At 45.7% G+C, this 27,046-nt stretch overlaps 1 protein-coding gene across 1 annotated transcript; it reads left to right on the top strand.

The window, feature by feature from the left end:
- The first annotated feature begins 9,506 nt into the window (after positions 1-9,506).
- LOC109778707 (casein kinase 1-like protein HD16) lies at positions 9,507-16,931 on the top strand. Its single transcript, XM_020337271.4, has 16 exons — positions 9,507-10,055; positions 11,745-11,879; positions 11,958-12,031; positions 12,140-12,209; positions 12,440-12,495; positions 12,581-12,652; positions 12,732-12,826; positions 12,921-12,984; positions 13,077-13,206; positions 13,286-13,504; positions 14,008-14,147; positions 14,230-14,404; positions 14,557-14,647; positions 15,849-16,006; positions 16,190-16,378; positions 16,604-16,931. The coding sequence occupies exons 1-16, from the start codon at positions 9,960-9,962 to the stop codon at positions 16,661-16,663; spliced, it is 1,824 nt and encodes a 607-aa protein (XP_020192860.1). The 5' UTR covers positions 9,507-9,959; the 3' UTR covers positions 16,664-16,931.
- Positions 16,932-27,046: the final 10,115 nt, after the last annotated feature.

Consider the following 27,046-nt stretch of genomic DNA (forward strand, 5'->3'; position numbering starts at 1 on the left):
GTTTGATATTCTTTTTCTGCGAAACTCTGAAATAGGCAAAAAATCAGCAATTCTGGGCTGGGCCTCCGGTTAATAGGTTAGTCCCAAAAATAATATAAAAGTGTATAATAAAGCCCAATAATGTCCAAAACAGAATATAATATAGCATGGAACAATAAAAAATTATAGATACGTTGGAGACGTATCATGTCATTCTTCCACATCCACCTTTACCACCTCTGCAAACCAGTTCCCTAGCGCATTCCCAAAGGCCCCACGCCAGTTATACACTGGAAGACATGTCACCCTAAACCATGTCTCTATCTTGTCAAAAATCATCCCCGAAGGCCTCATGTTACCATCATAATCATTCAACACCATAACATTGAAATCTAATTGCTAGGGGACATTGTATATAGGGCGTGCTTCCAATCACCCTCGCTGCATCACCCTTTCAAAAGCCTTGATATTGAGCGGTCGTGGAGAACAAACTTTCCCCACAAACCACTTTGTCGTCTTTGGTAGATCTGATCCTGGCATTGAAAAGATGAGGCATTCAACTTCCTTATCCATCAGCACAAGACTTCCTAACCTTGCCGAGAGCCTGACCACTTCATTTGCTGATTTTCCCTCAGCCAACGACCTCGAGACGTTGTGCCCTCGTCCGCCTTCGCGTGACAATGTAGCCTTATTCATGGGAGTAGCCATCCCTCGACGTGCTTTCTCTGGCATGGCCAGGCATGGAGGAGGAGCTTGTAGCTGATCAATGACCAAGGAAGCATTGTCGCCACCCTGATTACCACCGAAGTAACACCACCCCCGCGACAAGACCCTAATCCTATTGGCAACCTAGCGACCGCCAGCTGCCCGTCTTCTTCGTCGCCCGTTGTTGTATGTACTCTATATGGTATTAGAGCCTAGAGTTTTCGAATTCAAGAACTGACCAATTCAAGTATGCTAGTTGGGTCTTGAATCAAAAATATTGTGACTCTAATACTGAACTGAATTGCACGCATCAACGGATTCATAAAAGAATCAAAGCGATAAAGAAGGAAAGACTTTTTAGTAGAGACATGGGACATTTTTTTCTTGAGAGCACGCAAATTGTGTGCCTTAGCTTTATAGAAGGTAGATGGTAAGTTAGAAGAAAGGCAGATCCGCTCCCACCATAACATGGTGAGAAGCGAAATAAACTCCACACGAACGCACACATTACAACCATAGAGCATAAGAGCATCTCCAATAGATGGTCCAAAATTTGGCGGCCCAAAATCGGAGATGTAAAATTTGGACCGCCAAAAAGTGCGTTTTGGAGTTCCAAAAAAGCTCAACTCCAACAGATGGTCCAAATTGATGGTCCAAAAGAGCAACTCCAATAGATGGTCCAAAATGAAGATGTAAATTTCTTAAAACGACAAACTACTAGTCCATTCAACATACTTCAAACATCAAATTCAACATAGTTTCATACATGAACTTCAACTACTACTTATTCAAACTACTATATAAACTACTCCTCACTCTGAAGAAGCCCGACTTGCCCTTCGACGTCTTCTTCGGCGCCATCGGAGAGCGGTGGAGTGGCGGCGGCGTGCGGCCGGGGCGGTGGCGGACGGAGCCGGGCGGGGCAGAGCTGAGGGGCTGTGGCGGACGGAGCCGGGCGGGGAGGTGGCGGACGGAGCCGTGCGGGGTGGAGCGGCGGGGCGGCGGCGGCGTGCGGGGCGGTGGCGGACGGAGCCGGGGGGTCAGAGCTATGGCGGGCGGGCCGGGGCCGGGCCGAGGTACGGTGGGTCGGAGCTGTGGCAGACGGGGCGGGGCGGACGGGGCGGCGCCGGGCGCGGCGGCCGCGGCCACATCCGCGCTGGGCGGGCGGTGGGGCGGCGTGGAAACAACGGCGGGGGGCGGGCGGGGCCAGATCTGATGCGGGCGGCGTGCGGCGGGGCGGTGGCGGACGGCCAGGAGGTCGTGGGCGGGCGGGCGGGAAAGGAAAGGAACTGGCCGTTGGGCGTTCGCCAGCGGCGGCTGGTTTTGGACCAGATGCACCTTGTGATGTAAATTTGCACCGCGAGGTGTTGTATTTTACATCACGAGGAGGTCGCGGTCCAATTTTTTTTACATATGGACCGTCTGTTGGAGCTGCGTTTTTGGCCTCAGACGGTCCAAAAGTTAGTTACTTTTACATTTGGACCATCTATTGGAGATCCTCTAAGAGCCTGTTCTAAATTGATCAACAGAGCCACGTCTCGACTAACGCCGAACCTCCGAAGAGCAACAACTCTAAAAGGCCAATCGTTGTCGACGCACCAACCACCCTAGAGTGCCTAAAGGAGGTAGCAGGTGGATAGCCCCAAAAAACGAGAGACTCTCTATCATGAAGATTATGGTGCTACTTTGAAGCACAAGTGTGGTAAAAGGATAGTAGCATTGTCCCTTTTTATTTCTCTTTTTTTGGGCCTTTTTTTTTTTTTGGGACAATGCTCTATTAAATGATGATAATCACACTTCTATTTATTTACAACTCAATGATTACAACTCGATACTAGAACAAGGTATGACTCTATATGAATGCCCAAGAGTGACATGTATGAAAGAATTATGAATGGTGGCTTTGCCACAAATACTATGTCAACTACATGATCATGCAAAGCAATATGACAATAATGAAGCGTGTCATGATGAATGAAACGGTGGAAAGTTGCATGGCAATATATCTCGGAATGGCTATGGAAATGCCATAATAGGTAGGTATGGTGGCTGTTTTGAGGAAGATATAAGGAGGTTTATGTGTGAAAGAGCGTATCATATCACGGGGTTTGGATGCACCGGCGAAGTTTGCACCAACTCTCAATGTGAGAAAGGGCAATGCACGGTACCGAAGAGGCTAGCAATGATGGAAAGGTGAGAGTGCGTATAATCCATGGACTCAACATTAGTCATAAAGAACTCACGTACTTATTGCAAAAATCTACAAGTCATCAAAAACCAAGCATTAGGTGCATGCTCCTAGGGGGATAGATTGGTTGTAAAAGACCATCGCTCGTCCCCGACCGCCACTCATAAGGAAGACACTCAAAGAACACCTCATGTTTCAAATTTGTTACATAACGTTTACCATACGTGCATGCTACGGGACTTGCAAGCTTCAACACAAGTATTTCTCAAATTCACAACTACTCAACTAGCACAACTTTGATATCACTACCTCCATGTCTCAAAACAATCATCAAGCATCAAACTTCTCTTAGTATTCAATGTACCCATAAGAAAGTTTTTACTAGTCTTGAATACCTGGCAAATTAGGATTATTTAAGCAAATTACCATGCTGTTTAAGACTCTCAAAATAATCTAAGTGAAGCATGAGAGATCAATAGTTTCTATAAAACAAAACCACCACCGTGCTCTAAAAGATATAAGTGAAGTACTAGAGCAAAAACTATATAACTCAAAAGATATAAGTGAAGCACATAGAGTATTCTAATAATTTCCGAATCATGTGTGTCTCTCTCAAAAGGTGTGTACAACAAATATGATTGTGGTAAACTAACAAATAAAGACTCAAATCATACAAGACGCTCCAAGCAAAACACATATCATGTGGTGAATAAAAATATAGCTCCAAGTAAAGTTACCGATGGAAATAGACGAAAGAGGGGATGCCTTCCGGGGCATCCCCAAGCTTTGGCTTTTAAGTGTCCTTAGATTATCTTGGGGTGCCATGGGCAACCCCAAGCTTAGGCTCTTGCCACTCCTTGCTCCATAATCCATCAAATCTTTTACCCAAAACTTGAAAACTTCACAACACAAAACTTAACAGAAAATCTCGTGAGCTCCGTTAGCGAAAGAAAACAAAAGACCACTTCAAGGTACTGTAATGAACTCATTATTTATTTATATTGGTTTTAAACCTACTGTATTACAACTTCTCTATGGTTTATAAACTATTTTACTAGGCATAGATTCATCAAAATAAGCAAACAACACACGAAAAACAGAATCTGCCAAAAACAGAACAGTCTGTAGTAATCTGTAACTAATGCAAACTTCTGGAACTCCAAAAATTCAGCCAAAATAGGACGACCTAGACAATTTGTTTCTTGATCAGCATCAATTGGAATCAATATTTTATCACGTTCTGGTGATTTTTAACAATTATTTCCGTGAACAGAAAGTTTCTGGAATTTTCTGCAAGATCAAATAACTATCATCCAAGAAGATCCTATAGGTTTAACTTGGCACAAACACTAATTAAAACATAAAAACAAATCTAACAAGAGGCTAGAACAAATATTTATTCCTAAACAGAAGCAAAAAGCAAAAAAAAACTAAAAATAAAATTGGGTTGCCTCCCAACAAGCGCTATCGTTTAACGCCCCTAGCTAGGCATAAAAGCAAGGATAGATCTAGGCATTGCCATAATAATAAGATAGATCATTAAAGCTCATTTTATACTCTCTACGTTCGGCAGCGAGCTTTCTTTGTGGCAAGCGAAAGTAATCAAAAGGGCTAAATTTAATGGGACAAAAACCCCCAAGATCAACCTTAGGAGGTATAGGTTCCTCCTTCAGCCCTTCATATTGCACAACCAATTCATCATTATAGGCATTCTTTTGACAGAACTTGGTGAGCCAATATTCGAGAGAATATCCTAGCTCATTTTTTGAATAGAAAAATCATCATTAAGTTTAGAAATTCTATCAACTAGAATATTGGTAGGAACCTTTTTTCTAAGGGTTTCATTAAAAGCAACATAATCTAGAGATTGAAAACGCATTATTTCCTCTTGATCAAATAAGATAGTTTCTATGGGAGGACGTCCAACGTCCACCCTATAATGCGCAAAGATTTCTTTGGCCTCTTTTATAATAAATCTGAACTCATGAGCCAAAAAGATAGTAGCGGCACGCTTAACGGAAGAATGCTCAATGTTAGAAAATTCTAGGAAAATTCTCTGTATGCAGGGATGCATGTGCATAAATTGTCTTTCAAGTTCAACTAAAAGCATGGCGATAGCGTCCGCAAGACTACTAGTTCTATGAAGAATAGAACTACCCATAGAAGGCAAAGCACCGGCATAAGTAAAGAAATCTTGGATAACTCCTTTTCCAATAATGTTACCACTACCAATTCGGATTTTTTTTGTATGTAAGGTAGGGGATTCTTTAGCAGGAGCATCAGAATTTTCCATGATATTATTATTATCCTTATCGACAATAATTTCCCCAGTTTCAGACATAACGGCAGAAAGTGCGCAGAGCAAAAAGAAAGAGGGAGGCAAAAGGGAAAAGAGAGAGCGAACAAAATGGCAAGGGTGAAGTGGGGGAGAGGAAAACGAGAGGCAAATGGCAAATAATGTAATGCGGGAGATAAGGGTTTGTGATGGGTACTTGGTATGTTGACTTTTGCATAGACTACCCGGCAACAGCGCCAGAAATCCTTCTTGCTACCTCTTGAGCACTGCGTTGGTTTTCCCTTGAAGAGGAAAGGGTGATGCAGCAAAGTAGCGTAAGTATTTCCCTCAGTTTTTGAGAACCAAGGTATCAATCCAGTAGGGGGCCACGCACGAGTCCCTCACACCTACACAAACAAATAAATCCTCGCAACCAACGCGATAATGGGTTGTCAATCCCTACACGGTCACTTACGAGAGTGAGATCTGATAGGTATGATAAGATACTATTTTTGGTATTTTTATGATAAAGATGCAAAGTAAAATAGGAAGCAATAAAAATAACTAAGTGTTGGAAGATTAATATGATGGAAAATAGACCCGGGGGCCATAGGTTTCACTAGTGGCTTCTCTCAAGAGCATAAGTATTTACGGTGGGTGAACAAATTACTGTTGAGCAATTGACAGAATTGAGCATAGTTATGAGAATATCTAGGTATGATCATGTATATAGGCATCACGTCCGAGACAAGTAGACCGACTCCTACCTGCATCTACTACTATTACTCCACACATCAACCGCTATCCAGCATGCATCTAGAGTCTTAAGTTCATAAGAACAGAGTAACGCTTTAAGCAAGATGACATGATGTAGAGGGATAAACTCATGCAATATGATATAAACCCCATCTTGTTGTCCTCGATGGCAACAATACAATACGTGCCTTGCTGCCCCTACTGTCACTGGGAAAGGACACCGCAAGATTGAACCCAAAGCTAAGCACTTCTCCCATTGCAAAAAAGATCAATCTAGTAGGCCAAACCAAACTGATAATTCGAAGAGACTTGCAAAGATAACCAATCATACATAAAAGAATTCAGAGAAGATTCAAATATTGTTCATAGATAAACTTGATCATAAACCCACAATTCATCGGTCTCAACAAACACACCGCAAAAGAAGATTACATCGAATAGATCTCCACAAGAGAGGGGGAGAACATTGTATTGAGATCCAAAAAGAGAGAAGAAGCCATCTAGCTAATAACTATAGACCCGAAGGTCTGAGGTAAACTACTCACACATCATCGGAGAGGCTATGGTGTTGATGTAGAAGCCCTCCGTGATCGATGCCCCCTCCGGCGGAGCTTCGGAACAGGCCCCAAGATGGGATCTCACGGGTACAGAAGGTTGCGGAGGTGGAATTAGGTTTTTGGCTCCGTATCTGGTAGTTTGGGGGTACGTAGGTATATATAGGATGAAGGAGTACGTCGGTGGAGCAACATGGGGCCCACGAGGGTGGAGGGCGCGCCCAGGAGGGTAGGCGCGCCCCCTACCTCGTGCCCTCCTGGTTGATGTCTTGACGTAGGGTCCAAGTCCTCTGGATCACGTTCGTTCCGAAAATCACGTTCCCGAAGGTTTCATTCCGTTTGGACTCCGTTTGATATTCTTTTTCTGCGAAACTCTGAAATAGGCAAAAAAATCAGCAATTCTGGGCTGGGCCTCCGGTTAATAGGTTAGTCCCAAAAATAATATAAAAGTGTATAATAAAGCCCAATAATGTCCAAAACAGAATATAATATAGCATGGAACAATAAAAAATTATAGATACGTTGGAGACGTATCATGTCATTCTTCCACATCCACCTTTACCACCTCTGCAAACCAGTTCCCTAGCGCATTTCCAAAGGCCCCACACCGGTTATACACTGGAAGACATGTCACCCTAACCCACGTCTCTATCTTGTCAAAAATCATCTCCGAAGGCCTCATGTTACCATCATAATCATTCAACACCATAACATTGAAATCTAATTGCTAGGGGACATTGTATATAGGGCGTGCTCCCAATCACCCTCGCTGCATCACCCTTTCAAAAGCCTTGATATTGAGTGGTCGTGGAGAACAAACTTTCCCCACAAACCACTTTGTCGTCTTTGGTAGATCTGATCCTGTCATTGAAAAGATGAGGCATTCAACTTCCTTACCCGTCAGCACAAGACTTCCTAACCTTGCCGAGAGCCTGACCACTTCATTTGCTGATTTTCCCTCAGCCAACGACCTCGAGACGTTGTGCCCTCGTCCGCCTTCGCGTGACAATGTAGCCTTATTCATGGGAGTAGCCATCCCTCGACTTGCTTTCTCTGGCATGGCCAGGCATGGAGGAGGAGCTTGTAGCTGATCAATGACCAAGGAAGCATTGTCGTCACCCTGATTACCACCGAAGTAACACCACCCCCGCGACAAGACCCTAATCCTATTGGCAACCTAGCGATCGCCAGCCGCCCGTCTTCTTCGTCGCCCGTTGTTGTATGTACTCTATATGGTATTAGAGCCTAGAGTTTTCGAATTCAAGAACTGACCAATTCAAGTATGCTAGTTGGGTCTTGAATCGAAAATATTGTGACTCTAATACTGAACTGAATTGCACGCATCAACGGATTCATAAAAAAATCAAAGCGATAAAGAAGGAAAGACTTTTTAGTAGAGACATGGGACATTTTTTTCTCGAGAGCACGCAAATTGTGTGCCTTTGATTTATAGAAGGTAGATGGTAAGGTAGAAGAAAGGCAGATCCGCTAGCACCATAACATGGTGAGAAGCGAAATAAACTCCACACGAACGCACACATTACAACCACAGAGCATAAGAGCATCTCCAATAGATGGTCCAAAATTTGGCGGCCCAAAATCGGAGATGTAAAATTTGGACCGCCAAAAAGTGCGTTTTGGAGTTCCGAAAAAAGCTCAACTCCAACAGATGGTCCAAATTGATGGTCCAAAAGAGCAACTCCAATAGATGGTCCAAAATGAAGATGTAAATTTCTTAAAACGACAAACTACTAGTCCATTCAAGATAGTTGAAACATCAAATTCAACATAGTTTCATACATGAACTTCAACTACTACTTATTCAAACTACTAGATAAACTACTCCTCACGCCGAAGAAGCCCGACTTGCCCTTCGACGTCTTCTTCGGCGCCATTGGAGAGCGGCGGAGCGGCGGCGGTGTGCGGCCGGGGCGGTGGCGGACGGAGCCGGGCGGGGCGGAGCTGAGGGGCTGTGGCGGACGGAGCCGGGCGGGGAGGTGGCGGACGGAGCCGGGCGGGGTGGAGCTGCGGGGCGGCGGCGGCGTGCGGGGCGGTGGCGGACGGAGCCGGGGGGGTCGGAGCTACGGCGGGCGGGCCGGGGCCGGGCGGAGCTGCGGTGGGTCGGAGCTGTGGCGGACGGGGCGGGGCGGACGGGGCGGCGGCGGGCGCTGCGGCCGCGGCCGGATCCGCGGTGGGCGGGCGGTGGGGCGGCGTGGAAACAACGGCGGGGGGGCGGGACGGAGCCGGATCTGATGCGGGCGGCGTGCGGCGGGGCGGCGGCGACGGGCAGGAGGTCATGGGCGTGCGGGCGGGAAAGGAAAGGAACTGGCGGTTGGGCGTTCGCTGGTTTTGGACGAGATGCACCTTGTGATGTAAATTTGCACCGCGAGGTGTTGTCTTTTACATCACGAGGAGCCCGCGGTCCAATTTTTTTACATATGGACCGTCTGTTGGAGCTGTGTTTTTGGCCTCAGACGGTCCAAAAGTTAGTTACTTTTACATTTGGACAATCTATTGGAGATGCTCTAAGAGCCTGTTCTAAATTGATCAACAGAGCCACGTCTCGACTAACGCCGAACCTCCGAAGAGCAACAACGCTAAAAGGCCAATCGTTGTTGACGCACCAGCCACCCTAGAGTGCCTAAAGGAGGTAGCAGGTGGATGGCGAGACTCGGATAGCCCCAAAAAAGCCATCTCTTGGACACCCGCAATAGTGTACATAGCGCTTCTGAAGAACAAGATAGAACCGCGGTGAGCACCAAAGAAACCACATAAGTGGACCTCCAAGCCAACTCTCCAAAAAATGATGCTCCCAACAGAGGAGCGACGCCGAGGACGCCGCGTACACCGATCAGTAACCGAATCTAGACATGGGGACGTTCTTTGCTCAAAGAGATACCGTATAATGTATAAAATATTTTTTGTTGCTATACATCTAAATAACCTAGTATAAAGTACTCTCTCTGTTTAATGTCAAAAACGTTTTTATATTATGGGGTGAAGGGATTTTTTTTTCTATACATCTAAAATAACCTAGTAGTCCGGAGCAGTCTATCACACTATCCAAATCCTATATAGAGGCTGTATTTTTCATCGAAGACGTAAATGAGATCTACGCGATCTTTCTCGGAAGACGCACATCATATGGTAGCATCACGAGGAATTTGCTGTAGGATTTTTTCGGTGCCCTCCTTCCCCTTGCTCTAGACCTCGACCTCCCCGTGTCTTCCCCTCCCCGTCGTCGCCGACCACCTCATCCACCGCCGTAGGCCAAACTTCGACCCAGTACAACTGAGCCGCAGCCGATACTCGCCTAGCGCCCGTCCGATCTCGTTGCCTCCAGGGAGCGCATGGGGCTACGCCGTTGAGGCTTGCCAGTGCCCCACGGTGGCGCGCGCCGAGGCCGTGGAAAGCAGAAGCAGCCGCGGAATCCGGAAGCCGATCCACGAGCCGCGAGGTATCCGCACTTCCTGAGTCGCAGCAGCGCGAGGAGGGGTGACAGATGGACGAGTTCGAGAGCGGCGATAAGGGAATCGCCGGCCCCGCCCCGGGCCCCGGCGCTGGCGACGACGGCAACTCGGCGCCGCTCCCTGAGACGGTATGGTATCTCCTAGGCTGCCTCTACTTTAGATGTTCGTGGAAAATTGGTAGCGCCTAGGGTTCTACTTGCTTGATTAGACGCTGGAATTTGTGGATCGTGGATCGAATTTGGTAACCTCACTCGGAGGACGGTGAGATAGTATGCTTGTGTAGCTTGTGTAGTTATAAGTTGCTCTAGTGGCTGTGTGTCTACAATAAATTAGCTGGGATACCTCCTGCGCCGCTCCCTGAGACAATGACGCTGAAAATCTCTCTTAGGCTCAACCGCAAAAAAAAGAAAAAAGAAGAAGAGAAAATCTCTCTTAGGCTGCCATGATAAAAAATGGAGCGCTGGGCGTACTATTAGAAAGAGTATATCTCTTTATGTTGAGGATATATCCCCCCAAGGTGTGGATTAATCCTTAAACGATTAGAGTAGGATTCCTGTGTTTCCAAGTATAATGTTATAGTAGGATTGAAATGTCTGATCTAGGTTAGAGCTATGGGCGGTGAGAAGTGGCATCAAAAGAGCTGAAATTGTAACTACTGGTCCTACTTCATCAAACAGTTGCTAGGATCTTAGCCGAAAGAAGTGGATACATCTGTTTATTTTTTGGTCAACTGTCTGTTTCTCTTCTCGAAGTTTGAATATATACAAAAAGTACCGCCTCCGTTCCAAAATACTTGTCGTGGTTTTAGTTAAAATTTGAACTAAAACCACTTTGAACTTAAACCACGACAAGTATTTTGGTTGGAGGGAGTACTTGTTATGTAAATGTGGGACATCAGTATGAGTTAACGTGGAGTTTTCATAGCTGCTGCCTGTTTTGCCAGTTCTTTGCATTTTTTTGGGTCACCTAGTGTGTCTAGGGTGCTGTGACTTTCTGCTTCATTATTGTCAGAAAATCTAACCTAAATACTGGCCATATATAATTATTGTTTTTCTTTGTACATAATGTTGTGCATGCAGTAGGCAACATGTTGGCTGGACATGCTGCCGAATGTACCATTTCTGGTGTGCACAGCCTGCATTCAGTGAATATTGTTTATGTTGATTATTACATATGACCCCCTCTCCCGTTGCTGTTTGCTTTATAATGCTCCACCGTTGAGATGAGTTCCCTAGGCTTAAATTGCTGTTTTTTGCCATGTCCAGGAGTGGTCATTTGTCGATCTAACCTACTGGATCTGTGCCTTTGTCCATCTAGGTTTTGTGCATTTTTCAACCTTGTACATTAGTTCTATAGTTTTGTGGCTGGTTTTTTTGACTCTGTTTTCATTATTTTGTTTCCTGTTTTTGTTAAATTTGCCTAGTTCAGTGTTACAGCTAAAATCTTGTTGCAATTCGAATTGGGTGTTGTGCTGTGCTGTGGTGAACCTATTGGTATTATGCAGGTGTAAGATATTTTTCTATGGCTGCAAGAATCTAAAAGAGGTTTCACTTTGTATATGCGCTGTGTAGAGCCGCATAGCTGCTACGAATGGAAATATCAAATATATGGTTTGCTTGTAACAGTGACGCAATATTCACTTCGATCCTTTTATGCATCTACATTTCATTTTACATCATGTATAAAGGCCAGGGGCTGTCTGGGATGGGGGTCGGGTGGGGGTGGGGGAGGCGCTTCTAAATCTGGAAAATAGTGTCACTCCTGCACATGTTATGTTTGTGACTGCAAGATAATCCTTTATTCATCTATTGGTTTAGGTGCAAATTGGAAATTCACCAACCTATAAGCTTGGAAGGAAGCTTGGAAAGGGTGGATTTGGACAAGTATATGTTGGTCGACGTGTTTCCTCTCCCAGTCTTGGTGATAGAAACCCTGGTGCAAATGCTTTGGAGGTCATTATATCTCTTGGAAGGTTTGACGTGTTGCTAGAACTGATGCCATCTGGTACTGAAGCGTTTTTAATCTGTCAGGTTGCATTAAAGTTTGAACATCGAACCAGCAAAGGTTGCAATTATGGAGCTCCATCCGAGTGGCAGGTTTACAAGTGAGTAGTTGATTTTTAGTTCTGTTTCTCTTCGATGTATTTTTTTGGCAAGTTATTAGTTGGATATATTGTACCTTCTTTTGTTTATGTTAAACCTACCTCTTGCAGCACTCTTAGTGGAAATCACGGTGTCCCACGGGTACATTACAAAGGAAAGCAGGGCGAGTTTTACATCATGGTAACGGATCATGTGCTGTTCATTCTCCGTACATAGTGGACCATTACCCAAAACAGTTCAATTGTACTTGTGTATGTGGGCCCTCTTTGGTATGGGGTCCTACAAAGTTTGTGTGTTATAACTTCCAAACATCCACTCAGCCATTGTTTGGTGGAGATTTATTTTATTCCTTTCCTTAAGTAACTATCAACAAACTTGCTTTTATGCAATCCTATTTGGTGTTTATGCAGGTTATGGATATGTTGGGACCCAGCCTGTGGGATGTTTGGAATAATAATTCCCATTCGTGAGTATCTGCTCACTGTTTATAATTATCTTTCACAGTTCATATGCAACGTTTCAATTATATCCAGTTGTGGTTTCTGTTGTAGGATGTCTGTTGAAATGGTTGCCTGTATAGCTATAGAAGCCATCTCCATACTGGAAAAGATGCACTCAAAAGGGTAATTTGGTGCTCCATTCTTCAAATGGGGTCTTGCATAGTGCTTGTGAATTTCTGGCTAACAATACAGTATATGCCAGGTATGTCCACGGTGATGTGAAACCTGAGAACTTTCTGCTTGGTCCGTGTGGTACCCTGGAAGAGAAGAAACTTTTTCTTGTTGATCTTGGACTGGGTAATTCATAATCATATTCCACTTTTATATGACGTCTATTTGGTATAAAATATTTATGTTACTTATGTTAACCTATCATTTTGTACTAACACAGCTACGAAATGGAAGGGTGCTGGTAACGGGCACATTGAATACGACCAGAGACCTGATGTATTTAGGTTCGGATGGAAATATATTTATGATGCACTTCATTTTGTGCACTCTTTGTAGTTGACATAATCTTTTCCTTCTTGTCTGCTCTTGTGAACAGGGGAACTGTTCGTTATGCTAGTGTGCATGCTCACTTGGGAAGAACTGGAAGTAGGAGAGATGACCTTGAATCCCTCGCATACACACTTATTTTTCTTCTCCGTGGCCGCCTACCTTGGCAAGGCTACCAGGTTAATTTATTTTGGTGTTGGAGCTTCTTTTCTTCTTACTCCTGTTTCTATTTCTAAGTTTTCGTTTGTTCTTATTCAGGGAGACAACAAAGGTTTTCTTGTCAGCAAGAAAAAGATGTCCACCTCCCCAGAATCTCTGTGTGGCATTTGTCCACAGTCTTTTCGACACTTTGTTGAGTATGTTGTGAACTTGAAGTTTGATGAAGAACCCAATTACGCCAAGTGCATCTCTCTTTTTGATGGCATTGTTGGTCCACATCCAGATACCAGGCCAATAAACACAGATGGTGCTCAGAAAGTACATTTTCTGTTAACTTCAATTCTTACTACTTACCATCTTCATGAACTTTAAGGACTTATCCATGTCACCATTAGAAACATAATTACTTACCAAGAATTTCAGTTGATTGATCTTGTTGATTTTGTAGATTGGATTTACTCAGTTTTGGATCTTCCATTGAACTTTTTCCTGTCTATTTTATTTTTGTAGTATAAAATTTCAAATGTTGATTATGTACATAGGACTAAAACATCATGTTGTGCCATTATAGACCACATGAAGTCATTTGTATTTTAAAAGTTGGGACAGTGGTATTCCATGTATGAATATGTTGTGTCATGCATTGAATTTGTTTTGAACTGTTAAGTTGAGCAACGTATCCTATATATTTACAGTTTCCCGGTTGCATGTTGCAAGTCACCTCCTTTTATTTACTCCCTCCGTCCCACAATATAAGACGCTTTTGCAAGCTAACATAGCTTGCAAAAATGCTGCCTAATACTTTATTGGATTGCTACCAGCTAATATATCAGGTCGGTCAGAAGCGGGGCCGTCTCATAGCAGAGGAAGATGATGAGCAACCTAAGAAGAAGATTAGAATGGGAATGCCAGCAACTCAGTGGATTAGTGTCTACAGTGCCCGGCGGCCTATGAAACAGAGGTTTGCTTGGCGCTTATCTTCTTTATAGTAGTAGTAAGGTCTCAAGAGAATTTTTCACTGTGTTACTACATTTATTTTCCAGGTACCACTATAATGTTGCAGATGATAGATTAGTGCAACATATTCTGAAAGGAAATGAAGATGGCTTGTTTATAAGTTCAGTTTCCTCTTCCGCAAACCTGTGGGCTTTAATAATGGATGCTGGCACCGGTTTTACTGCTCAAGTATATGAAATTTCTCAACATTTCCTTCACAAGGTGAGCAATTAGTTCAGGCCATCCTGCTTCCAGATGTATCTTTCTCTGTTTATCGTTGAGTAAAAATACTTACCAATTGTTCAATGAGATCTTGTTTGCCATTCGTGTTGTATTGTGTTTTTATAGCTATTAACTTGCTTGTGCTATGTTAGGAATGGATCCTGGAGCAGTGGGAGAGAAATTACTATATCACTGCGTTGGCTGGTGCGAACAGTGGAAGTTCTTTAGTGATCATGTCAAGAGGTAATATTATTATTCAACTTGATAGCTGGACTGCCGCTTGCATGCTTGGTTCCCAGGTCACCATTCTGTCATCTGATGCTGACTACCAAAACTGATCTTTAAAATCTACTCCAACATACATATTTTTGTTAAATTTCTGCTTTTGCCCGAAGTACGTTTAATAGGCCGAATAAGTGCCAATCTGGTTACATGGCAATGCATTTTAAAATGCCCTACAAATTCAACCTTTTGGCCATAACAGGCTATACACAAAGATTGCCGCGGAACCATTTGGACACATACGGATATACCTTTTAGGGGTTGTTTGGATAAGTGAAACGTAGAGAATCCGTTCTATATAGAACAGAAAAACGATTTAGCAGACTAAATCATGTTGGCTACTCTAACTAATCCATAGATATGCAAAACTGGATTCTCAGAAACCCGGAGTTTCGTGTTTGTAGAAAAACGACTATTAGTTGTTTTCTAAAAATGTGATTCACATATCTCTCTTGCTAATCCTTGTGGGCACGTTCATCAGCTGAACAAGAGAAGCTGCAGACACCGGTGACCGACGCCAGGCAGATGAAGACAGTCGCGACGAGCTCACCTCGAGGCCGTCCTCCTCTAGCCTCTGCTTTCTCTGTGCCGTCCGCCCTGGTCGCCGCCGCCGCTGAGGTCAACTCCTTGAGCATTAGCGTACGTGTGTTCCGCAGCCGGCGGATCAAATCGATCCAGTTGCTTGCCTCGGTAGCTAGCTTCTACATGCGCCTATACGCGGCCGTCCGGCGAGATCGACCAGCCAGCTCTCCTGTACATGTACCTCGACGGAATGTCACGGGAGAATGAGAAGATCATGGGAGAAGACAAATAGTCTGAATCATTATCCAAATAAGGAACTGAACAAACACACTTCCAGCCAAACCTAATCTTCTATAAACTGATTACTAACAGAAAATTTAGTAAAACTAGTTTTGCTAAAAATAATGTAAAAACGCTAATGTTTGCTCTCCAAACAACCACTTAGTGTTTCCCCTTTCTGCCCAAACAATGCTAGGTGAGGTGAGATGTGCCAATAATGATGCATTTAGGCATTCAGAAAGTGTCACAGCTATATTTAGCTTTCAGCTCGCTGTATCTTATCAAAGTGGAAACAGTTGAATGTTGGAATATTGGATCCTGGTATTTAGGGACAAGAACTGACTTTAAGTATCATCTCCAGGAACAACGTATGCACAGCAATCCTACAAAGTAAGTGACGCATTTCCATTCAAATGGATAAACAAAAAGTGGAAGGAGGGCTTCTATGTCACATCCATGGCTACAGCTGGAAGTCGATGGGCAGTCGTCATGTCCCGAAATGCTGGTTTCTCAGACCAGGTACGTGCATTCTTCATTTACAAGCCTTTCAAAGTGCAATGAACTTTAGTTTCAGAATCAGTTTTATTGTGAAGTGAATCTTACAATAATTTTATTTTGAGGGGACTTCTAAAAGAATTTAAGATCTTTATGAATGTATACCTTGATTTGTGAGGATCTGAAGAAACCTTTTTTCCGTTGCAGGTAGTGGAGCTAGATTTCTTATATCCAAGTGAGGGCATCCATCAACGATGGGATAATGGTTATCGCATCACTGCAACAGCTGCCACCTTGGACCAGGCTGCATTTATCTTGAGCATACCTAGGCGAAAGCCTAATGATGAAACACAGGAGACGCTAAGAACATCTGCTTTCCCGAGCCAGCATGTGAAGGTGACTTACCTTTCCTGCTTATATTGCACTCCCTCCGTTCCTAAATATAATCCCTTTTAGAGATTCCAATATGGACTACATGCAGAGCAAAATGAGTGAATCTAGATATATACATCCATATGTAGCCCGCATTGAAATCTTTAAAAATGCTTATATTTAGAAACAGATGGAGTATATAAGTTCCAAATAAGAAATGTATTCACCAGCTGATCAATCTGCTTGCAGGAAAAATGGTCAAAAAATCTGTACTTAGCATCCATATGCTATGGAAGGGCGGCGTCTTGAAGCCCATTTACTTCAGTTGGCTCTTCGTAAGAGCTACTAATATGGATCTCCGGTTTCTATGATGAGAATGGGGGATTTTGAAGTGCTAACATTACTAATTTACTTACCCATAAACTAATGAAAGGCAAACCTGTGACAGACGACTTGGTTCTGCTTCGCGACTTTGTTGTGTGTAACTGTGAACTATCTATAGCATATAATTTTGTAAACAAAGAAGTGTACTTAATTAAGTGTCATGTATATAAATTTAAGTCTGACTGTACCTTGAGATGACTGGTTTGAAATGGCTCTGGAGCAATTGACTAATTTAGCTGTTCATGTTACTCTGGCCGGCTGCCGAGGAAAATTTTGTAGTGCCATACATTAATTTGTTTTAGCATAGTACATTTTTATTTTGCCCAGAATATGTTGCACCTTTTTTTTGCCATGCAATACCTTCCCCTTACTGCCATGTGACTTCCTATAACCCTCTGCATTGGCCATTTAGTGACTTGTTAGTTCTTATAGCTAGTTTTTGTTAGGTTGATGCCGTATCAACCTAAACCCTAATCTCGGAACATTTCACAACTTTTGGACGTGCTTTTTAGGGCTTGGTAGTTTTGTGCTACTTTTGCAATTGTCAGCTAAAATGTACTCTACAACTACAAGTGTAAAAAAATATCTGAAAATAATTTAGCATGTGCACAAAACATACATGCACTGTGTAACAAAAAATCGACCTACAACTCTAGAAACAAAAAGGTCAAATCATGTTATAAATAGTACTCCCTTTGTCTCAAAATTCTTGTCTTAGATTTGTGTAAATACGGATGTATCAAGGAACGGAGAGAGTATTACTTTGTAAAGAAATGTATGAGCGTTTAGATCACTAAAATTTAAACTTTCTTATATTTTTTTACAGAGGGAGTACTTTTAGATTGGACCATAAATTTGACCCATTAACACGTTCACTGTTGATTTTTTTTATTTTTATTTTATGTTCATATTTTATGAGACGGAGAGAGTATATGTCACGTATATGCTACTCGTATAGCTTATTTCCAGAATTTTTTAAACACCTATAGAGCGACTTCTAGATGGCTGGTGCATCGTTAGCACCGCAAGGGGTGAAAACAGCGTACCGAGCTCTTATGAACCACAACGAGCAATTAGCTCTAGGTGAAGGGCATGCTACAGGAGCTTCAGTGGATCAATCACAGCTGTGGAAATCGCTATGGTCTCTCAAAGTTGTCCCAAAAGTGCGTGTTTTCTGATGGCGAGTCCTTTGAGGCATTCTACTTGATGAGAAGATGTTGCACCACAGACATATCAGAAACGTCAGTTTATGTGAAGTATGTCAAGCAAAAGAGGAAGATCTTGAGCATGCGTTGTTACATTGCTCACATGCTCGACAGTTCTGGGAAGAAGCGAGGTTGGTCTTAGATATCAAGCTGCCAAGGCTTCATTCATCCTCTTGGGCGAGCGACATTTTATGTGGGTCAATGTTCAATGGAAAAGAGCGCGCAACAATAATCACCATCATGTGGTTTATTTGGAGTTCTCGCACCAGGTGGACTCATGACGGCGAAAAGTATGATCCAGTGATCTCTATTAGACTCACCAGAGAGGCTCTGGCCTTGCTCGATGTCACTAAACAGCAGGCATCTTTATTGCCAGGTCATGGCTGGAGGCCACCTGAATTGGGCGAAGTAAAAATTAACACCGATGCCGCCGTTCGGCACTCGGCTGAGATGAGCGGAGCGGGAGGAGTTGCTCGCTCAAAAAACGCGCTTCTAGGCGCTTGGTGTAAACCCTTGCATGGGGTCACCGACCCGATGATCATCGAGGCACTAGCTTTGCGGGATGGCGTTATCTTTGCAAATCTACGGGGCTATGCTCAGGTGATGATGGAAACCGACTGTTTAGAGATCGTTAATCTCTGGAACACTCGCCTCAACAGTCGCTCTGTTGTGGCACCAGTTTTCTACGAAATTGAGGAGCTTGCTGCTAATTTTGATTCTTTTGTAATAAATCATGTAAGCAGATCAACTAACGGTCCAGCGCACCTCTATGCGCAGCGGGCATGTAACGTGTCTGTAACCGAGAGCTGGATCTCTGAAACTCCAAGTTTTCTAGTTAGCAGCCTCATGGCTGACTGTCTAGCAAACACTTTTGTCTGAATAAAGCTCGAAATTCACTGCAAAAAAGAAAAAGAAAAAAAAGGCGTCGCGTCGAATACATTACCAGTTGGTATTAGTGTGAGCACCATTCAGAACACCGGACTAGTTTTGTGAGCACGTGAAGTCAGTGGCCGAGCTTCCGCCTCACGGGAGCCAAAGTAGGCTGCCCGTCGGCGCACGGCAAAATTTCGTGTTTTGATCCTTTGTACGTATAAAATCAAGATTTGATCCCGTTTGAAAATATTTTGAAATCTAACCCTTTTGCTACCGCCAAATGATCCGGCGGTAGGGTCAGGCAACCTACCGCCAGGGGTTCTGGCGGTGGCATGGACGGCCCACTGCCGTTACCTAACGGCCAGCTCAACACCCTACCGCCGCAGGATTGGGCGGTAGGTTGCCTGACCCTACCGCCGGGCCCTTTGGCGGTAGGGTACTGTAGTTTTGGTTTTTACAAATTTTTGTGATTGTTTTTTTAAGTTTTATCACAACTTTCACACAGTTTCACAAATAGCAAAATATGAGCTCACATATTAGCAAATATCAAATAGTTTGACAAACACGCACATAATTTCACAAGTAGGAAATAGCAAATAACAAACTTGTCCACATAGTTTGACAACCCTCACTAATGCAAGTAGTTTCGCAAAAAGCTTTCACAAAGCCAACAACCGGTGCAACAAGTTCTTAAGACAAGTTTAGAGAGCGGGGAGACATCTTCAGAGCTCCTCGTATGTTATGCCTGGCCGTGGAGACAGATACGGCAGCGGATCAACCGGTTCAGGCGGAGGCGGAACGCTGGTCGGCATCCGACCGTTCAAGCACTCCCACCTTGCCTTGCCCGCCGGAGTTTTCGCCTCCACCCTTCTCCAGCTGATGATATCGAACGCCGATGCACTTGGGGGCGGCATCCTGGCTCTCTCCTCCGCATTGCTCTCGAAGTAGATTCTCCGGCCTAAATTGCGCAGCTCCAAGTTGGAGTGCTGCTTGGCAGCTTCAATGGTCCCTTCCCGATGGACAGTGGAGATAGTTGGATCTGCCTCCATCTCTGCAATCACTCTCTTCCACTCCTTCACACTCTGCGACCAACACTTTACATCGTCAAAGATACGCTCTGCCCTCTCCTGCCACCGCTTTGCCCTCCTCGCCTCTAGGACCTTGTCTGAGACAGATCCCACCGGCTGCAGCATCTCGGGGAAGGACTCGTACACGTACGGGAGCGGCAACTTTGACGGGTCGTGTTGGAGATGAATGGGCGATGCTTGCGCCACAGTTGCAGACCTAAACATATGGATGCATCACACATTAGGTTCATCATCTCCAACAAAAACTAAACCTAGGGTTCATCATATGGTCAAAAATTCTAAACCTATTAACTTGTATTCAATTAGGGTTCATCACCTTCAAAAAAACCTAGCTTGTATTAGGGTTCATCATGTGTTCGAAAAATATCAACTAGGGTTTCATCATATTTCATAAGGAAAGATCATCAAAAAACATCAACTAGGGTTCACCATGAACATGAACATGAAACATTCTTAGGCTATAAAAGAGGAGTGATTTGACTCAAAGTAATTGGGGGATCGGAGGAGCTTACTTTCCTCTTTTCGGGGCCATCTCGATCCGCAAAATCCGTGAAGAAACGAAGAAGATCGGAGGGGGAAGTGGAGGAGATGAGAAAGGGGCGAGAGGAAGAAGAAGGCGGCTGGGTGGGGGGGATAAGGGGTATGGTGGGTTTGGGCGGGGCCGTTGGGTTTATAAATGCCGAAACCCTACCGCCAGAGGCCACGGCGGTAGGGCTAGACAACCTACCGCCGCAGGGTTCGGCGGTAGGGTCGGAGCCTCTGGCTCCCCTTCTGTGACCAAAGCTGGCAGCAGCTCAGTGGGAGGGTTGCACACCCTACCGCCAGACACCTTGGCGGCAGGTCCCTACCGCTGAGCTGCTGCCAGTTTTGGTCACAGGAGGTAGGCGTACTAGGAGGGGGGCTTACCGCCGTAGGGTGTGGCGGTATGCTGTACAAACCTACCGCCGTAGGTTCTGGCGGTAGGGTGTCCCATAGTGCATTTTTTGCACCTCCTAACTTCTCTTGTCTTCAAATTTTGGCACACAACAATTAAATACTTGTAAACATGAAGCATATGTATGACATATCAAGCACACATCCACAAATCCACAAATAAGATAGGTTGGATATGTAGCAAACAGACATCCACAAAGGTTTTCACCAAGTTATACATAGCAAATTCACGAAACAGTTTCACGGGCAAATCCATATGGTTCACGAAGCAAACATGAAAGTTTTTAGTTCAACGAGGCGGCAGCAACTTCAGTCCCTCCTGAAGGAAATATGCCCTAGAGGCAATAATAAAGTTATTATTTATTTCCTCATGTCATGATAAATGTTTATTATTCATGCTAGAATTGTATTAACCGGAAACATAATACATGTGTGAATACATAGACAAACATAGTGTCACCAGTATGCCTCTACTTGACTAGCTCGTTAATCGAAGATGGCTGAGTTTCCTAGCCATGGACATGAGCTGTCATTCGATTAACGGGATCACATCATTAGGAGAATGATGTGATTGACTTGACCCATTCCGTTAGCTTAGCACTTGATCGTTTAGTATGTTGCTATTGCTTTCTTCATGACTTATACATGTTCCTATGACTATGAGATTATGCAACTCCCGTTTACCGGAGGAACACTTTGTGTGCTACCAAACGTCACAACGTAACTGGGTGATTATAAAGGTGCTCTACAGGTGTCTCCGAAGGTACTTGTTGAGTTGGCGTATTTCGAGATTAGGATTTCTCACTCCGATTGTCGGAGAGGTATCTCTCGGCCCTCTCGGTAATGCACATCACTATAAGCCTTGCAAGCATTGTAACTAATGAGTTAGTTGCGGGATGATGTATTACGGAACGAGTAAAGAGACTTGCCGGTAACGAGATTGAACTAGGTATTGAGATACCGATGATCGAATCTCGGGCAAGTAACATACCAATGACAAAGGGAACAACGTATGTTGTTATGCGGTTTGACCGATAAAGATCTTTGTAGAATATGTGGGAGCCAATATGAGCATCCAGGTTCCGCTATTGGTTATTGACCGGAAACGTGTCTCGGTCATGTCTACATAGTTCTCGAACCCATAGGGTACGCACGCTTAACGTTCGGTGACGATTTGTATTATGAGTTTATGTGTTTTGATGTACCGAAGGTAGTTCGGAGTCCCGGATGAGATCGGGGACATGACGAGGAGTCTCTAAATGGTCGAGACGTAAAGATCGATATATTTGACGACTATATTCGGACATCGGAAAGGTTCCGAGTGATTCGGGTATTTTTCGGAGTACCGGGGAGTTACGGGAATTCGCCGGCGAGTATATGGGCCTTATTGGGCTTTAGGGGAAAGACAGAGGGGAGGCTGTGCGCCCCCAAGGCTTAGTGCGAATTGGACTAGGGGGAGGGGCGACGCCCCCTCCTTCCTTCTCTTCTCTTTTCCCTTTCCTTCTCTCCTACTCCTACTACTTGGAAGGGCTCCTGTTCTACTAGGAAAAGGGGAATCCTACTCCCGGTGGGAGTAGGACTCCCCTAGGGCGCGCCATAGAGAGGGCCGGCCCTCCCCCTCCTCCACTCCTTTATATACGGGGAGGGGGGCACCCCTTGGAGACACACAAGTTGATCATTGATCTCTCTTAGCCGTGTGCGGTGCCCCCCTCCACCATAATCCACCTCGGTCTTATCGTAGCGGTGCTTAGGCGAAGCCCTGCGTCGGTAGCATCATCATCACCGTCATCACGCCGTTGTGCTGACGGAACTCTCCCTCGAAGATCTGCTGGATCGGAGTTCGTGGGACGTCATCGAGCTGAACGTGTGCTGAACTCGGAGGTGCCGTGCGTTCTGTACTTGGATCGTGAAGACGTACGACTACATCAACTGCGTTGTTCTAACGCTTCCGCTTTCTGTCTACGAGGGTACGTGGACACACTCTCCCCTCTCGTTGCTATGCATCACCATGATCCTGTGTGTGCGTAGGAATTTTTTTGAAATTACTACGTTCCCTAACAGTGGTATCCGAGCCTGGTTTTATGCGTAGATATTATATGCACGAGTAGAACACAAGTGAGTTGTGGGCGATACAAGTCATACTGCTTACCAGCATGTCACACTTTGGTTCAGCGGTATTGTTGGATGAAGCGGCCCGGACCGACATTACGCGTACGCTTACGCGAGACTGGTTCTACCAACGTGCTTTGCACACAGGTGGCTGGCGGGTGTCAGTTTCTCCAACTTTAGTTGAACCGAGTGTGGCTACGCCCGGTCCTTGAGAAGGTTAAAACAACACCAACTTGACGAACTATCGTTGTGGTTTTGATGCGTAGGTAAGAACGGTTCTTGCTCAGCCTGTAGCAGCCACGTAAAATTTGCAACAACAAAGTAGAGGACGTCTAACTTGTTTTTGCAGGGCATGTTGTGATGTGATATGGTCAAGAAATGATGCTATATTTTATTGTATGAGATGATCATGTTTTGTAACCGAGTTATCGGCAACTGGCAGGAGCCATATGGTTGTCGCTTTATTGTATGCAATGCAATCGCCCTGTAATGCTTTACTTTATCATTAAGCGGTAGCGATAGTCGTAGAAGCAATAGTTGGCGAGACGACAACGATGCTAAGATGGAGATCAAGGTGTCGCGCCGGTGACGATGGTGATTATGACGATGCTTCGGAAATTGAGATCACAAGCACAAGATGATGATGGCCATATCATATCACTTATATTGATAGCATGTGATGTTTATCCTTTATGCATCTTATTCTGCTTTAATTGTCGGTAGCATTATAAGATGATCTCTCACTAAATTTCAAGATAAAAGTGTTCTCCCTGAGTATGCACCGTTGCCAAAGTTCGTCGTGCCGAGACACCACGTGATGATCGGGTGTGATAAGCTCTACGTTCATCTACAACGGGTGCAAGCCAGTTTTGCACACATAGAATACTCGGGTTAAACTTGACGAGCCTAGCATATGCATATATGGCCTCGGAACACTGAGACCGAAAGGTCGAGCGTGAATCATATAGTAGATATGATCAACATAGTGATGTTCACCATTGAAAACTACTCCATCTCACGTGATGATCGGACATGGTTTAGTTGATTTGGATCACATGATCACTTAGATGATCAGAGAGATATCTATCTAAGTGGGAGTTCTTAAATAATATGATTAATTGAACTTAAATTTATCATGAACTTAGTACCTGATAGTATTTTGATTGTCTATGTTGTAGATCAATAGCTCGCGTTTAGCTCCCCTGTTTTATTTTGATATGTTCCTAGAGAAAAATAAGTTGAAAGATGTTAGTAGCAAAGATGCGGACGAGCTCCGTGATCTGAGGATTTTCCTCATTGCTGCACAGAAGAATTATGTCCTTGATGCACCGCTAGGTGACACACCTATTACAGGAGCAGATGCAGACGTTATGAACGTTTGGCTAGCTCAATATGATGACTACTTGATAGTTTAGTGCACCATGCTTAAAGGCTTAGAATCGGGACTTCAAAGACGTTTTGAACGTCATGGAGCATATGAGATGTTCCAGGAGTTGAAGTTAATATTTCAAGCAAATATCCGAGTTGAGAGATATGAAGTCTCCAACAAGTTCTATAGCTAATAGATGGAGGAGAATAGCTCAAGCAGTGAGCATGTGCTCAGATTGTCTGGGTACTACAATTGCTTGAATCAAGTGGGAGTTAATCTTCCAGATAAAATAGTGATTGGCAGAATTCTCTAGTCACCATCACCAAGTTACTAGAACTTCGTGATGAACAATAATATGCAAGGGATAATGGAAATGATTCCCAAGCTCTTCATGATGCTGAAATCGACGAAGGTAGAAATCAAGAAAAGCATCAAGTGTTGATGGTTAACAAGACCACTAGTTTCAAGAAAAGGGCAAAGGGAAGAAGGGGAACTTCAAAAAGAACGGCAAGCAAGTTGCTGCTCAAGTGAAGAAGCCCAAGTCTGGACCTAAGCCTAAGACTAAGTGCTTCTGCTGCAAAGGAACTGGTCACTGGAAGCGGAACTACCCCAAGTAATTGGCAGATAAGAAGGATGGCAAAGTGAACATAGGTATATTATTGATGTGTACTTTACTAGTGTTTATAGCAACCCCTCGGTATTTGATAATGGTTCAGTTGCTAAAAGTAGTAACTCGAAACGGGAGTGTCGGAGTAAATGGCCACGGGTAGCCTAACCGACTGCCCCTGGTTCTTCTGAAAAAATTATCAGGCCTTCGGGCCTCCAAGCACTCCAAGCATCGGGCCGCCTTCCCTGGCCGGCTACCTCTAAAGCCGACTCCCGGAAGGCGACCCAGCCTCAGCAGCCCCTCCCCGGGACGACTACGGGGTAGCCGACTCCAAGAAGCCGACCAAGAAGAACGCCGACTCCAAGAAGCCGGCCGAGACCACAACCACCAAAGCTACACCAACATAACGGTGACAAGACGGGGTGTGGCCACAGTGCGGCCCACTACCCCCGAGGCCCGAGGCAGGCATGGCCACAGGAGGCCGTACGGGATGACCGTCTCCTGTTCGGCTCGGCACTGTAGCCATGCCAGCCTCAACGTCATCCACGACCGACTCCTGTACGGCCCGCAGGCGCCGGGCCCCTTCCGCCAGAGAGAGGCGCGGAGGCGGCCCAGCCTCCCCCAATCGACCGAGGGTGTAGCCGGCCCCCAGGAGCCGGCTACCCCCTTCCTCGAAGCAGGAGCCCCATTAAGGAGACAAGACGAGGTAAGGCTACAGTGAGAGCCCCCGAGGCGGCCCACTGTAGCCATGCTTACCTCGACAAAGCCCTCGTCATCAGAGGCGAGGCTACAGTAAGCAGCCGCCGACAAGACCCTAGGCGGTGGGGCCGGCCTGTCGACCAAGAAGCCGGCAGCCGGCGGGACCCACCAGTCGGCGGGACCCAACAGCCGGCGGAGAAGCCGGCGAGCGTAGACACTGACGGCTGGGACCAGAGCCCAGCCGGATTACCATTGTACCCCCGGGGGGTAGGCCTATATAAACCCCCCGGAGCACCCATGCAAAGGGTTGGCTTCTGAACACAACACACACACCATAGAGATAGAGAGAAGCAAGAGCTAGCCTTGTTCTTCTTCTCCCTTGAACCCAATAGCTCTAGGAGCGATTGTAGCTACCTTTCCTTGATCTAGTGATCATGCGGAGACCCCGCAGAGCAGGACTAGGGGTGTTATCTCCTCGGAGAGCCCCGAACCTGGGTAAGATCTGCCGGCGTGCATGTCTTCGCCTCATCCCGTTTCCAGGCACCGGCGATGTCTTATTGGCACCCACAATGATAAGCCATCCGTTGGCATATGTCGCACCAACCACCCGACATTTGGCGCCTACCGTGGGGCCAGGTGCACCGTCGTCCGGAGACCTGTTCTGGACGGGAACCCTCTTCCTCCCCCGCGAGCGCAGCCAGCCTGCTGCGCCCGATGGCGTTTGCCTCGACGCGCTGCAAGGCGTCGACGGCGCCTGCGCAGCGAGCTGCCTCGCCGATCTGCTCGGCGAAACTCGCATCTCCGACGAGCCTGCGTCCGACGCAGGCACCGACTACCCCGAGAACCGCCTCATCAGCCTCCTCGACCAGCTTCACGTCTCCAGCGAGCCTGCTGCAGACATGGAGTCGGTCGGCTCCACCGACCCGATGCTCATCGACTCCGACACAGCATCACTTGACGCCTACCCCTCCGACGTGGTGGTCTTCGACGACCCCCTCCCTCGAGCTGACAGCGGCAACAACGCTGTCACTGAAGTGCTGGTCATCAGCCACGTCGCCAACTCGGGCGAGAATGCCCACGATGCCTTGCAAGCAGCAATGCACGACCTCTCCGTCCCCATCCCGGCCGACGCCGACGCCGAGACCCTGGAGGCACGCCGGCTTGGCCTCATCGCGGAGGGCCAGAAGATAGCCTCCATGAGACGCCTCACCGAGGCCCACCAGCGCGAAGTCGACCGCGCCGCCTTCGGTACGCCGATGCCTAGCGGCCCGAGCCGAGCCGGCTTCGTCCAGAAGCGCGGCGCGGCCGTCGTCGGCATGCTGGGGGCAGATCGCCCCGTCTACGCCACCCCGCTCGAGAATCTGCGAGCCGCTCAGGCGGCTGCAGAAGAGCTCAATGGGCTGGGAGCCGATGAGCTCCCCTACA

Source organism: Aegilops tauschii, chromosome 3 (genome assembly GCF_002575655.3).
Source record: "Aegilops tauschii subsp. strangulata cultivar AL8/78 chromosome 3, Aet v6.0, whole genome shotgun sequence".
NCBI classification, from domain to species: Eukaryota; Viridiplantae; Streptophyta; class Magnoliopsida; order Poales; family Poaceae; genus Aegilops; species Aegilops tauschii.

Coding starts and splice junctions, on each gene's coding strand:
- LOC109778707 (XM_020337271.4), top strand. CDS start 9,960: ATGGACGAGTTCGAGAGCGGCGATAAGGGAATCGCCGGCCCCGCCCCG. Junction 12,653..12,731: donor GAAAAGATGCACTCAAAAGG/GTAATTTGGTGC, acceptor AGTATATGCCAG/GTATGTCCACGGTGATGTGA. Junction 14,405..14,556: donor CTCAACATTTCCTTCACAAG/GTGAGCAATTAG, acceptor GTGCTATGTTAG/GAATGGATCCTGGAGCAGTG.